Source organism: Pecten maximus, chromosome 3 (genome assembly GCF_902652985.1).
Source record: "Pecten maximus chromosome 3, xPecMax1.1, whole genome shotgun sequence".
Lineage (NCBI taxonomy): Eukaryota > Metazoa > Mollusca > Bivalvia > Pectinida > Pectinidae > Pecten > Pecten maximus.
Window position 1 is genome coordinate 5,539,490 of NC_047017.1, and position 16,427 is coordinate 5,555,916.

The 16,427-nt window shown below is 33.7% G+C and overlaps 1 protein-coding gene across 1 annotated transcript; it reads left to right on the forward strand.

Annotated features, from left to right (window-relative positions):
• The first annotated feature begins 231 nt into the window (after nt 1-231).
• Nucleotides 232-14,950, forward strand: LOC117323021 (protein STPG4-like). The gene is given in 9 exon segments (XM_033878008.1): nt 232-501; nt 3,277-3,351; nt 4,168-4,337; nt 5,298-5,379; nt 6,466-6,539; nt 7,702-7,756; nt 7,952-8,059; nt 13,569-13,646; nt 13,648-14,950. Coding segments are annotated over 9 exon segments (825 nt in total). The 5' UTR covers nt 232-354; the 3' UTR covers nt 13,684-14,950.
• Nucleotides 14,951-16,427: the final 1,477 nt, after the last annotated feature.

The following is a 16,427-nucleotide window of genomic DNA, read 5'->3' on the forward strand; positions in this document are numbered from 1 at the left end:
TGACACCTGGCTATATGTCATAAGCGCTGAAATAAATCGTTTGACATTATATATACTCGGTTATAATATTGATCCGAGCGTCCAGACAGCACAAGAGGTACCGCGCAGACACGGTCCCAGTGAGAGTCGGGCAGTGGCACATGTGGGATAGCTAATCAGGCCTCTATGTATACAACGGTAATGGGTTGGTAATTAAAGAAACTACCTCGGCATTTAAATCCCTATTGATCAACACTCTATACCAGACGAGTCACGTGACCAGATCGTCACTAAGGACGCATATAGGACTAACCATTACGTGGAGTCGACATGAGGACGTAAAGTTATTAATACTCGATAATATTGGGAATTACAATGGTGGCCCATAAGGGATCCACTGCCCTTACGCCGGTAATGGAGGGGCGGGATCGGACCAACTCCACCCTTACGGGACAGAAAAGGGTTTCCGTGAAACTCACCCCAGACAAAAGCCCAGTCCAGTCGACCAAACACCCTTGGAAGGCAAGTATATTTTTATAGTAAGAGTGAAATAATGACTGGTAACAGAAATATAATTCGATCCCAAAATCACATAATTATTTATCATGATGTCATTATCTTATTGAAGGGACGAGCGGAATGACAACCAGTGGATTATACAAATATATATGATACATGTAGCTCCCTATATCGTATTGAAATACCTGTGTTCTTTTAAAAGTTTGACTGTGTGTACTTAAGATTTAAATACAACCCACACGTGTATATATATGTACAAGTACATATTGTATATATACCAGTTATATACGCCCGCCATTTAAACCGTCTTGGGAATATCGTCTTTGTATATTTCTGTAAGACCAAAGTGAGACCTTTTGTACGAATTTTAATAAAATCAAAATCGTTTCCGTTGTCAAATAGCAAACGTAAACTTCACGCGCCGGGCCCCAATCCAACGCGTGTTACGGGCTGCACAGAAGTTTGCTACATGTAAAAGAAAAGAAAATCCAAATTATAGCACATAGGGTCTTACATTTTGTAATACAGGTTGGATATTTTAACATTTTTCTGCATGGCGAATGAATACATGTTGCAGAGATCTTTTTTTATTCACACTCGACAACATGCCAGATATCTCGTAAATGGGACATTTTTCTTCATCTCCATTTAAACTTATGAATCGGCTTATATATTCCATTATATCTTTCGCATGATAATTTCCGTGGGGCTCTTATTCTCGATACCCCAGGGATTACGTTCACTTGTTGACACAATAACAACACATAAATACACATCTACGTAAAAATAAACAGAGAGCGATCAATAAACAACATTATACTATTCCAGCAGAGTAAAAGTATATGTTACAGTTTTCAGTGTTTCAGCCGAATGTATAAAATTATAGTGTTTTATTTGTCAAACGCGTCAGCTATATCTATACAGTCTACGGGTTTGGTTAAATTATTTAGTCATATTGAAGGCTAAAAGACAATAAGTTTGACTTGAAAATAAAATTTAAAAAAAACCAAACTAACAAAAAAGAGTATTTTTTTGAAATATTGATTTGATGGACATTGTACTCGCATCCATGTTAAAACCCTACACACTTGTACATTTTGTGTGTGTAGGTATACATTTTAATTATATTCGACAGCACACAGAGTTAATGGCAATCAATATTTAACTGTTTACACAGAGTGTCACAAACATTAAATGCTTGTTTGTATATATTATAACTTTGTTGACATGTAAACACAGTTGATTACGTTTTTATTCATCTAGAAATAAATTTTCATGGCAGATTTCCGACATACCTAGCACTCTGGGGCGGTAGTTTGATGACTTACCCGTGATACGATTCGCTAGGTATATTGTATATATAAACTACTTGGCGATTTAACTCCCGTGATGACGAAGTAAATTTATTTATAGAAGTCAATAGACCGTGAATATGTAGATTAGTATAAAGAGAAAATTACTCACTTAAAAAAGCATGTTATATTGCATAGGTATAGGGCTTTTAAACCTGTCTGATAGGAAAAGCAGATATCATTGGTTCATATACATTTGTATACCGATACGTAAACCTATACATGTATATACAGTAGTTGTTCACTAAGTGTATATGTTGTAAATTCTAGTGGTGTTTGGAGAAAATTACTCAACTAAAAGCATGTTTTATGCCACACGTGTCTGTATTGTTGAATTAAGTAGATATATATAAATGACGTATTATCTCTAACTTTAGAGATATATAATGATATAAATACATCTTTGTTAGCCATATCACCTTTTCACTCTCTCCCTCTACACTTCAGTAAAATCTCCCCTCTTATCATAATGGTTTGGTTATATCAATATTATAGCTACTGTTGTAGCGGAAAAGCATTTGACACTTTTGGCTGTCAAATGCCATTTTCCCAGTAGCTACCAGTGGTGTAGATTTGCCCGATATACAAACAATAGATTTAACATTTCCAAGACTTTTTCCTCTCTAAGATATGAAATTAATACAGTACATGCATTGTCCCGGAACACATTAACGCGTGGAAAACGTGTGCCTTTTTTGTAGTTGTGTATTTAGTTTTATGTTATGGAGTATTCCACAGAAATATCACGAATGATTGATTATTTCTACATACACTCTTTCATTGAAACAGATTATTCGTGATATTTTTTAATGCATCGAGATTTCTTTTTTCGATTGATTTTACTGTCTTGATATGACGCTGGTTGCCGCGATGATGTATACACAAGCGAACAAACAAACAATGTTTACACTACACATTTTTGAAAACATCAGTCTGGTATAAGAAAAAATATATAGAAATGAAGCAGTGATCAAAGATCAATCGCAACATTCTGTCAAATCCGGGAAGACTTGGCACGAGTATAAATACATCATGTTGTTTGTCATACTGCAAAACGACAATCTAAATAATTTGATTGGCCAATCACCTTTGTCCCAGCAGAGTTTTCTAGACTTTATTCCGATTCTTCACGGGTAATATTAGATCACGGGCATGTAATATAAAGTCCCGTGCAAATACAATGTAGCAATGAATCCCACATACATTTTGTAAATGGCGGAATCTGTGCGGTGCGCCTGCCACACCGGGCAGACGACAGTTCTGCAAAAATACAGGTGCTATTTTATGACAATTCGTTTTGTAGGTTTTAGGTACGTAAATATAAAATCGAGACAGGCAATATGTGACCATATTACCTGCCTATATCCTAAAATAACTAATATTTGGATAGCTTCCTGTTGACTGACTCTCACTATTTTCCATACAGGACCGGAAGGCACTTAGTGAAGACTACGAAGGGCATATCAGTGGTCGTGAAGGATGGTGGCGCACCTACATCCGGGTATGTATGCATATTCCCATCAGCTTTATTTGCGATTTTTTAAAACAAATAATACAAGTCTACAGAACTCTAAAGTGCATAGATATTATATTTGTGGTCCATATTTCACCTAAAATTACGATGGTATAGCAATCTAATTTCTTGCGGAATTAAATTGAACATCCAATTTCAATTAGAATCGATGGAATTGCTTTCGAACAACTGTTACTACTGAGGCGATAAACATCATGGTTTGTTAGTCTTATGCTGTTATGCCAGTCTATGGTCCACTTGACAAATGAACGTCGACCCAAAAAGACATTCATCACTACTACACCAACCGTTTTCCTTTTACCCTCTCCGTGTGGAAATGAGGCAACAAATGTGTTAACAACCTTCTGCTTGGGAACACAAGAACGAGTGACTAAAATGAAACCTTTGGTTTCCATTTATACGATTATTTTCGGACTACATGCTTTTCTTAAGACTACCTTCATAATTCCCCTCTTTTGGCATTAGAGTTGAGTGTCCTCCTAGACGAGGAATGTAAAGGGTTCTGTCCCCGAATGAGACAAAAACGAGTTTATGAAATTGGCTCTTAAGGCTGTGTATGACGTTCAGCTTACATGAATTATGGTAAGGAGTTGATATTTCTTTGTCAGTATAATGGAACCATTTGGAGCGTCGTGCTTACTTGTTCGGTAGGCATGATATTCCAGTATGATGACGCTATACAATGCCACTGGAGTAGCCCCATCATCTGTGGATAACATTTTCATAACCATATACATACCATTGCCTCGGTGACTATAATAACACATATTTCATTTGTTACAGGAAACACCCTTGCCTGGATCGTACGAGACTGAAGATTTCTTGGTAGACTTGGACAAACGTCCACACACCTACAGATTCAAGTCGGATGGTAGGAAGATCGATGCCCATCCCCACGGGAAGGGCGCCCTGCTCCTCCCCGGGGCTTACGAGATGCAACCATTCACGAGGAGGTACGTGTAGATAAACTGAGTCAGTTTCTTAAAAAAAAAATCAAAAAAAAAATCGTGGGCAGTGTTCATTAATGCTGAATATAGTAGCGTGTGGTTGTTGTTTTTCGCCAAAGAGTTGCAAAACAAAAATGAGGGTTAATGTACCAGAAACACATACAAGACACCAACAATTTAGAGAGACAATATTGACACTTACTAGATGCTCTCTATCATGTACAACCTATGAATGTTTCATCTGTTTTCGTGTTTGAGATAGATTGTTTACAAGATCTGTTGAAATAAAAAGAAAAATGATGATACCGGTAATGACAATAAGAACAAAAACATTACGAAAACAATAGGGCTTTCAAACCGAAATGGAAATTCCTAATAACAGCAACATCGTTGGCAAAATTATTACTTATAGAGACGGAGCACGGTATAATTTTTTTTTTCGAAATACAAATTGATTAATGAATTTAAATAATTAAAAATGAATTTAAATTTAAAACCAGAAGGTTAAACTTTTGGAGGTTGGTAATAACATAAAACATGTATCGTATACAAACGATACAACAACCTGCTCTTGTTTTCAAAGAATCATAATTCCTTTTTGTCTGTTAAGCAACATCTGTGATAATTGATATAAAAACATATTGTCGCGGATGTCAGTAATACAATAACCTCTCTGTAAGCGATATTTACTGAAACACATTAACCACCATTGTTTCCTAAACAAACAAACAAACAAGCAAGCAAACAAACACAATTGTTTTCCTTCAATAGATAAATTTGACAAATGCTTCTGACTTCATGTTTTCATTATCAAAATTATTTTATTAAAAGTTTTAAAACTGCAAATCAGTAGAACAGTACAGCTACGCCCTATAATGTTGATATGATAACGTAAGTCTAGCTGTTTGCTGGTTGTTTTTCAAATCAGTAATCTAATCTATTTGTTTGATCAAATTTTCTTTTCAGACTGGAGCAACAGCCAGCGACTTACAATTTCAAGGCCATAGACAGAGGACAACGAGGTTTTAATTTCGGTCGGAAAGACAAGGTATAGATATATTTATGATTGAAAACAAGATAGATAAATATTCATGATTAAAAAACAAGGTACAGAAATATCTATGATTGAAAACAAGGTAAAGAAATATCTATGATTTAAAACAAGGTATATAATATTCATGATTGAAAACAAGGTATAGACATATTTCTGATTGAAAACAAGGTATAGATACATCTATGATTCAAAACAAGGAATAGAAATATCTATAATTCAAAACATGGTATAGGAATATCTATAATTGAAAACAAGGTATAGAATTATCTATGATTGAAAACAAGGTATATAAATATCTGATCGAAAACAAGGTATAGAAATATCTGATCGAAAACAATTTATAGAGATATCTGTGATCGAAAACAAGGTATTTTAATGTGTATGATTGGAGAAAAACTTAAATTGAATACATCCATTCAAAACCTTTCAGTACACAGAAAAAATAAAAGCAGCACTAGGCGTTTAAACATATACATACACATAAATATATTTCAAACTTACCGAGAGCTTCCATGGCGACTCTCCATCTTCGTCATTATATAGAGCTGGACCCAAAATGGGCTAACTTCACTCGCAGAAGAATACTGCTAAGTTACTCTTTGAATAAGCGATCGTTTGAATATAAAATTCCTACCCTCGGTTTCTTCTTCACCCTCAGTACACAATTGAAATGAATATCAGCAATTCATTTTTAAGCCAAAAGGTAGAAGTTAAATTATTTTGCATAAGAATGATCTCGCGGAGAAAACTGACCATTATCATAGAGGTCTCAGCATTTATCATTTGACAGGCCTGCCAGGAAACATCTCTATTCAATGGCTTCACTGGGAATGTATAATATAGATAGTAAATAATACCTTTTCAATGGTTTCACTATAAGGTGTAATGTTACACCTAACCCCATCCCCATCATCGGATACCCACGGTGGTTACACAACGCTACTCTGCATTTGCTAATGATCCTCCATAGAAAGGTGTAAAACTATCAGTCCACAAAATATATAAATATGCCAATCAGAACCTTTCGGTTTGATACATTACCTATGATACAGCATTGAAATACAAACGTATCTGTTCCAGGATATCAACGTCAGTCCTAATGCCTATGAAATGGACAAGTATTTAACAGTAGCTGTAGATAAACAACCCTCTAAGTAAGTATATTTTTATTTATATTTAAGCTACCTATATACGTTCAAATGTACGTAGATAGCTCTGTAATTTGGATGGGAAAAAGACATTGAAAGGATAAGAAATTGCCTCCGAACGCGATATTCAAGTAAAGGAAATATTGTGTTTTTGCGTTTGTACTCAATACATTGTATTTTATGATTGCGATATTCTTTCGCCGCCTCTTTTGTCTTTGTCGCTGTTTAATATATTTAACAGATTCCTTGTAGGTAGTTAACTGAATGTTTTCACCCCATTTCCCCTGACAGTTTCAAATGCATTTCCCCCAGAGATATTGCGGACGCTTTCATTACAATACGTCATCCAAAAGAAAGACTCTCAAGAGGTTCTAGTTACTCAGAAATGTTAGAAAAGTTCGGTTTACCAATAACGGCTTAGATTCTATTAACGCAAGTAAAAAAAATATACTTACGTTCTATGCCACCGTGGCCTATCTAAGATACTATGCCACTGTATTTCAGATAAATAAGTTCCTTGTTCGTTTCTGAAGTATTTTTTTCTCGACTCCACCCACCTGCTGGAACAGCTGAGCTTTCAGAATCCTGTTATATATCGAAAAAAATCCTGTTCCAGTAGGTCTCGTAATGACTAGCCATCAATATGAATTACATGTATGTGGTTCTACGTGACAATCTAATTAAAATCTAGATGATCATTCTCACTACGTTAAATGGACCATCTAGATTTTAATTAGATTGCCTACGTGAGATTCACCTATATTTTCCAAAGTGTCAAGATATTTCTAACAGGTAATGAAGCCGGTGGATGAAACCGGCAGAGAGTAGGCAAATTAGCCCATGTGAACGATAAAAAATATCAGCTTGGAATCCATTGCGAAAACGAAGCGAAAGTTTCTGTTACCTTTAACCAACTTCCAAACAAGATTTTTCATGGGAAGCGAATGGTCATATCGGCAGACATGACATCCATTACTCGTCTGCAAACACTATTAAATTCCTTGCAGGCAAACAGAATCAGACTTGTTTGATAAGGAAACCTTTCTTTTATATTCCTTACTCTAAAATCAGGCACATACTCATACTGTATTATTCCAAGAAGCCAAAAATCGAAATCTTTACGGCATTTTAATTTTCCATTGTAATATTGATTGGTTTTGTTTTTCAGACATTCTATGTTCAAATCACAATCACGGCGATTCCCAACGATGCCGTTTAGACCTGTAAGTATACGATACTATCGGAAGAAGATCTCATTATATTGTGTTACGGACAAATGTTAGAAATCAATTTGTACAGGTTCGTTCGAAATAGAAGTCAATTTCGATAATGATTTTTTTGTATTATGAAAATAAGGACAATATTTTTCTCTAGACATATAAATTAGTTTTAATGTTACTTTTCACTTTGTGTAACAGAGAATAGGCCCCGGACCAGGGAACTATGAATATTCTCCGGAAGTGCCACTCCATCCAGTGTCATCAAGCTTCAAGTCAAAAACACCACGATTCTCTAGTTCACACACGGTATGTCATCATTTTCGTGGCACGGTTATAGATACGTCATTGATATATGTGGTGTGTTAAGAATGACAAGTTATTTTCGCACGTACCAACAAAATAGGAAACTGCCCAGTCACTTTTCGGGGATATCCATTAACAAAACGTTTAATGTAGATTCCTAAGAAACATATTTTTTTTATTGTATTCTTCTTCCATTTCTTCATTTAATGTGAGAACAACAACACATTGCTGAGTGTGAAATTTATTATAGAATATTATCCCTGGTACAAACTTGTGTGCTATCAGTATCAGAATAGCGAAGATGTATCAGAATAAACGTCAGCTTTCTTTCTAAATTTACCCTCCTGGATTTATGTGAACGGTCTGGGCAGCTTCCATGAAATAGTTCAGTTCAAAATGCTATTTTTGTTCCCAACTCACCAAAGATACCGGAAGGCTGAAAAAACGGTTAATATTTTGGAGAAAAAAAAACGGATCATATTTTGAACCCGATCCTTTTTACATAATTTGTGAAAAAACTTATAATGAAATATGATGAAAATATAGTAATCGCAAAAATAGACTGCTTAAACAATTACCATATATGCGGTGCGTCTAATTGTTTCTGAATATTTGGTGAGATTTGGACTAGTTCATTGGTGGGTGTTTTCATTATAGTCTTACCCTACATGAGGTCATTCTATTTATTAATTCTTATTCCAGCACCGTGAGAAGGGCACACAATTTCCGTCTTATTTCACAAACACCCTTTACTTTATGGTATAGTTTGACATTTTAACATGGAAATATAATTTATTCTTCTATTTCAAAATAGAAAATCCAGAATGCAAAAAAGTTCTCCACCGAAATTAATGATTTTTTTTTTAAACTTCCGTGAATTTTTCATGAAATAGATAAAGTTTATTAGTGCCATCAACTTTCAAATATCAGTTCGAACAACTGAGTCTTCATGTTTTCAACACATTTTCTCAAGCGTTTGACAAATTTTGAAAATTTGTTTTTGGAAAATTGTCATTTCGATGAATATTTTGAAAGAAAATACAGTTAATCTAAAGATTTCCACTTTATACCTTTCCAAAATGTCCTGGAGGTTTCCATATACATGTACTAAGTTATACAAAATGATATATTTATAATAACGAAACTTTCATAAAACGAATATTGTCAAGTACTTGAGTAAACATATGCATAATGTTTTTTTCTTTCTTTTCTTTTTTCATTTTTGCCATGCGTTTGTTTAACATACACAGCGAAAGGCAAGTTGGATCGATTCTATCGCTTCTGGGAACCGGTTTTTGCTGGACTCTTACTTATAGGGTTGGGGATATAACCTAACACATGTGGAGGGGTCATCGCTTTAGTGGTCACTCCTGTGTGAGTGACCACTGGCTGACCACTGTTTAATTATACTAAACTTGCCAATTTCGATTTCGTAAAATCTGGACTGGCTAAATTTTGTCCATATCTTATTTTTAGGTCTAACATTTTAGTGCTAAATTAAACCTGATAATTATATGACTCTCACATTATTATTCCCTAAAGGTATGCAATTCAACTTTTATGAATTGCCATATTTCAAAACAGAATGATAATTAATACCCAGCGCCATATTTAATCTAGACAATGTTATTGAAGAAGGCGCCATCTTAGATTTCGTAAAAAGTATCGTCAGAATCTCAATGTTAGAAAGATGTGTGTTCTTTGTCTGTCCTACTAGAGTCAATGGCGACAATAAACAAACTGCTTTTTACAGGAAGTTCTAGAATGGTAAAAGGTTGTGTTGTTATAGTATTTAATTCGGTGGATATATTGTATTCGAAACACGTGTGAAGACTGAATGTGGTACGGGGTTTTGATACTTAACTCATTCTGTAGAATATGTGTTATTTACGTATAGTTATCGGCTATGCAGGAAGATTTCGTAATTGTATTGACATTTTCTGGTGGTGGCCCAATTTTATAATATATGCATGTCATACAAGTTCTTTTTGGGCATCTTCGGGCCAGAAAGGCATTAGCGAAGATTTCAGATTCAACACTGAAATTTATAAACTAAGTAAGCTTTCAGATTGCTTTAGATTGGTACCACAAGGTTTTTTTCAAAAGACATGCAGTTAGTTACAGATAAAACTGTGATGGATCATGACTAGTATAAATACCGCGTCATAAAGATAATCAGTTCATCCAAGACTCCAAAAGGATCAATTTGGTGGAAACCTGAAGGAAGTTGATCAAATCTATATAGGCCTGAACAAATGTTCAAATATGGCAGGGCATGTTCATAAGCCTTATAATGAATTTATGATTTTTTCTGACATTGCAATTACTATACTTACACTGTGTAGTTATGGATTCTCCAGTATCCATATTAGTCGCATCTATTCGTCAAGACAGTGGTGGTATTAATGTTTCTATAAAAATTTAATGAATTCTTCATTCCAATTTATGCAAGTATTTCAGTAACCCTCTGTTCAGATAAATACTAGACTTGTTCACTTTAGACAATGAATAAAGATACACGATATTGTAGGCTATATTGTTATTATAACAGATCAATAAATCATTAAAATGTTTTTGAGACAGCTGTATATATTATCAAAAATGCAATAAATAGATGTGTATCAATCTGCTCAACTAACAACCTATGTCAAAAAATAGGGTTTCAATTCATATAAAAAAAACCCATTTTTTTGTATTATTTATTACAGTGAACTTTGTATATATTGTTGTGTTTATTAAAAAGAACAATTAAATATAATATTTTCTTACGATAAAAGAGTTAGTCGTACTTGTGTAAGAAGTAATGACGTCATATCATCGTTATATGTGTCAAAGATTTCACCTGGAAGTGCTGCATATGTAAGTTAATTTGGTCTCGTAGTTGCTTAGCTATCTGTAACACAGCCTTATATTCAAACTGAATTATAAATAATAAAAAAGTATGCATGTCAATGTATTTAAAAGTTAATTAATGTAGATGTTGTAGTTACTTAACTAACACAGGTAAACAATCTTCAAATTCTAAAAAAAAACTGCATGTCATTTAATGATGATTTTTAAAAGTCATTTTATATCTCGTAGCCACTTAACTAAACTAAATACATCATCTCACTGAAAAAGAAATTTATAACTTTTTAATGCATACCTGTCGCTCCATTGATAAGTTCATTTTAGGCTCATAGGATTTATTTAACTAAATTCGTTTTAATATTCAAAATGAAGTTAGTCATAAAACATACATATCTTTCAGTTTAATTTATAATTAAGTTAGTTACCTAGCACGATTTTGATAATGTTACATTCGATTTGAAAGTGAATTTATTTTATAAGCATGCATTTCCTTCTATTTAATAGTTGTTGTATTCTCTCTTATATGTTTTTTTGTCAACCAGTTGAATATTGACAAATTGAAGATTGAAAATATTCTTTAGAATTTGAAAATAATAAATAATATATGAAAATTATGTACATATTCGAACGGCATTATTATTTTGATTTTTGATTTTTTTTCTCCTACAAATATACCTCACCGCGTTGATTTAATCTGGTAACAGTCTAACATTATCACCAACTTTATTCAATTGAGATAAATCTGCAGGCTGATGTTTCTAATGGCCTTAAACACAAAACAGGACTTAAGCGAATTCATCGAAATGAAGCACTGGTTGAAAATAGTTTTTTATTCCCTAACTCGAATAAGCTGGATTTAATATTTCCCAAGTATATTAGTCGCCGTATTGATGAAGTTTCATGTACATGTAATTATTGATTTCATACATTTTTTATAAGTTTAACATCAATTGACACAAAATTATAGTCAAAATAATGTTCAGCAACGTTTAGTTTCAAAATGTCTGATCAATATGATAAACTTTGAAGGATTTTATCAAGTTGGCATGTATTTTACAGTGAATGTTATTTTCGATAAAAACATTAAACGTTAATGCTATTTGAGTATATGGATGAGCGACAGACAAATCTAACGCTGTACTCTAACATCTGATAAGTACTTCAATAGTTGACATAGTACTCAATCTGTCACTCTCTCCTTCACTGATCTTATGATTTATAATTAATCAAATATCTTACTCAGAAAGAAATTACAAATTATTATCTTTTAGCAATTTTCTGTTCACACTCAATAAGTATCATACTATGTAGCAGCTAGTAGCGCCATATCACGTGACGTCATACGTTGAATGTGATTTGCTCATAATATGTAGTAGCTAGTGTCATATCATGTGACGTAATACATTGTATCTTTTTCTCATATCACCTTATCTTATACAATTCATATGTTAAATTCAATTATACATTATACAAATACAGACTTTGGTTGAGGGCAAATCACCGGGAGGTCAATATTACGTTTCGCCAGGTTCATGGAATGTTATATTAACCTCTGCTAAAATACATCTTAGCACAGATGACATAATTTCCATTCTTAAGCAGGGGTTAATATAAGATTACACGGACCTGACGAAATATCATATTGACTCCTCAGTGATGTCATGAGGTATTTCCAAGGAAATAATTGATGTCATGTGATCTCATTAGGACCAATGAGCGATGGTGTTACATACCAATGATATAATAATACGTGATATATACTCTTTACCATGCATTGGACACTCAGGCAAGTGCTTCGATCGATAGAACTGTACCTTTGAATCTTCTTTGGTTCGTGCAAGAAATGCATTGTGAAGTGGCCTTGCTCAAACTCGAGTGTGTTTAGAAAGCAGGACCAATTGATTCACTCACACTTGCTTTTGAAAAATCATAAAAATGCGTTGACTAATGTCAAGCACTATTTTGGGCTAAATCTGAATTATTAGTTAACGTATGTTTGTAATTATTGCATTTCAATGTTATATTATAAAACTGATTCAATAATTCGTTGAGTTACAGTATAGTTGTGTCTTCTGTTGAATAAACCTCGTTTTCATCTGTCCTCGCTTGTCTTTATCCTAACCAATTTACACAGTGTAAACATGAATTTTGTAGGAGAAAGTTTATGAAAACTACACTTGTTATCTAAATAAGTAGAAATATTGATATCTAAACATTAAATGTTGTTTGTTACAGCAAATTGTTAAAAATATTTTAGAAATGAATTTACAAGGTAGTATTTCGCAAAATAAAACTCAGAGAAGTCAAAGGTCAATATCATCGCCAATCATTTGCTACCTTTAGGTTGTACAAGCTTGGTTTTGATTTTTTTTATTACTGCAAAAATATCAGTGATGTATAGAATTCTGCTGAGTTATTTATAGTTCCAAAACATATTTGGAGAATTATATAATAATTTTGAACTGTAGAAGCTTTCCTTTAATTATAGTCTGAATAAAGTGCAACATGTGTAACATCCCAAAAAGATATTCATTAGCGTAGCCTTTCATCATTATGTTATTTTAAAAATATTTCGGCAGAGCTAATGATGCATTCTGCACTGTTGTATCAAAGTCTGACCTTTTACCTCGTTGGATGACCTTTAACCTCTTTCTGCCAACAGAGAGTACCCGGACCTGGAACATATGCCAAGACTCACCAGTACCCAATGAACAATAATATTTCAAACATGGGCAGACAAGCATGGCCTCTTCTTCACCAGCGCCTTCCAAGCCTAAACCCAGGGATCAGCATCAATTTCCATCTTTCCGTGTCTGAATATCGCTCTCGATATCTGATCTTCTTTCTTGGAATATGTCACAACAAAATAAAATGCGCTGTATGAACTTACTAGTAGATGGAAGTATTTGACTAGTTTGGAAAATGTGGGCTTCTTTCTTTCGATTAGTACTATAGTACCTTTGTAATATTCAAAGGTCATATACTAGTATGAAAAGTGGTCTGTTTTGATGTCTGAAACTAAATCAGATAGCATTCGACTTTTGTTGTGACATACGCCAAGAGTGCAGGAAAGATAGTTTTGTCAAGAATTGAACCCTGGATATCCTACTCCAGCGGAGACGCATCGTGGATGAGTGATATGCCGGTATCATTACAACTACAAACGAACCAAGCGCGCCATGGTATCTCAATGAATCAGAGCGAACAACTTTAACTACAAATTGGAACAAAACACTGTTATTCACAAGGTTATAGATTGTGATGTCGATATGGAAATGTATTAACCAGAAAGGAACACTAACCGACGTATAAGGCTGAATTGTTAAGCGTTGGTTCAGTTGAATATGTGTCATTGGGTTCCATATTAAGTAATCTAAAATAAATCTGATTAGTACAGAATGAGTGAGAGAGGGAAGGTCATTACATCGAAGAGAACGTGGGTCGACTTTTCTTAAATTCAGTGGTATATTAGGTTGTGAATAGGAAGGGACAGCCGGACATCAATATTTATTCTTTAATTTACGACAATCTAGTCCTATTTATTGCACAGAGTTTCTAATACTACAGGTAGTGGGGTAGCGTTTTGTCACGTGACTAGGTAAAACTTAACTTTCAAATACTGATGGAACCGCAGCGAATTGAGAATTAATTGTGGTGAACAAAATTGTTCTTATCCATAACAACACAATAATAACACTATTCGTATGGGTTATCTCGATTAGATATGAACTGGAAATATTGTTATTTTAAACTGTTCATGGCTAGACTTGTTTAAGTGGTTTAACCGTATTATTGCAAAGTGAAAATAGAAAATATATAATCAGGACACCTGTTTGAGAATCGATGACGTTTTTGATAATATCCGATAGAAGCATGGATTATGATGCAGTGTCTATATTTTACTTATCAGTATTATGTTGATGTATAAACAATTATATTTATTAATAGGGTTCATAAACACCATTGTATCATTGTTTCGTGTGCTCGAATGTTATTATCTACATGTCCTACTTTATCAGAAATTAAAATATATTTTGTCATCTATTGCGTGTCTTCGTTATTGATTAATTCCACTAAATCGGTGGCATTTTTATTTTGCATATAGGCCTAATCATGCTCTGTTAAACAATAAATACAAATTGCACTTGTATCATTTACCAAAAAAAACAAACAAACACCGGCAACTGTCAAATGTTCATTATAAACTCAAATTTTGGATACTAAAATATTCCATGGTTCCAGTATTGAGTACAAAACGGGACCCTATATCTATCAACACATATCTTAAAACCATAAAGGCGCAAGAAATTATAATAAGTGATTTGTTAAGTACGAAGAAGAAAACTATTGTGGCACATATTTTGAACTTGTTAAAAGCAAGAAAAAATAGGCAACTCGTTAACAATGGACAAAAATAGACAAGCACACTTAAACCAACATATACAAACAGTAAGTTATTACCAGGTAAAGTGAACAACATGGACAGAACACGTGGATTTTACCTGTAGATGCATTCATATATTTTTCTTCTAGAAAAACAAGATTTTTTTTTTCATAAACTACTATGAAGATACATACGTGCATACATAACACATGAAATTATGTCTTAGTATTAATACGATCGAGGTAAAATAACCAAATGTTTGTAATTCTCTCAAAACGTGACAGAGTATTACCAAAACGTTTTATTGTAATAATGTGAAATGGAAGTAATAATGAAACATCGGGTTTATCATAAAACATCAAATTTATCATAAAACATCAAATTTATCATAAAACATCAAATTTATCATAAAACATCAAATTTATCATAAAACACCAGGTTTATTGTGGTTAAAAGTTTTGATCATCATAATAAATCATATTTTTTAATGGAAGTAGACAAGGCAAGTTACAGATGTTTCATCGGCAAAAAGCTGAAATAAAAATTGAAAACAACAGAAGTCATAAAACTGATCTTTGGAGCACACCTGCCCACGCCTGATTGCAAAAATCACTTTCTCGAATAATGAAAAATGTTCTTATGTGGTATTGCATAAATTTCTCCATATTCTTTTAATTCCTGATGATATATGGTTTAAATTTTGCAACCAGACGTTTATTCAATAGCTCGGGCCTTGCATGCACTGTATTGTTTATAATTCAGATTCCTTTCATATGTAATGTGGTCCTGAAAAACAAAAAAACCTGAGGTCCTTTATTATTTTCAAATGGCTATAAACGACGGCTAAAACGGAAACTCTGATAGCTGAAAAGGCACTTCTATAAGAGGTTTCACATGTAAAAATACATTGTATCTCATCTTCGCTAGCCAAGGCTCCTGATTACGTTACACTTCATGGAGTGTGACACGAGGCTTGGCGAGCGAGGATTAAATATAATCGTGTAAAATCAATAATAATAAAAAGAACATTAAAATAATGTTGAGAAGATGATATGCGTCCCTTTAAAAGCATCGTCGGATACCCACGGTTGATTGCATTACGCTACACTTCACCTGCGCTACGCTACAGTTGATTGC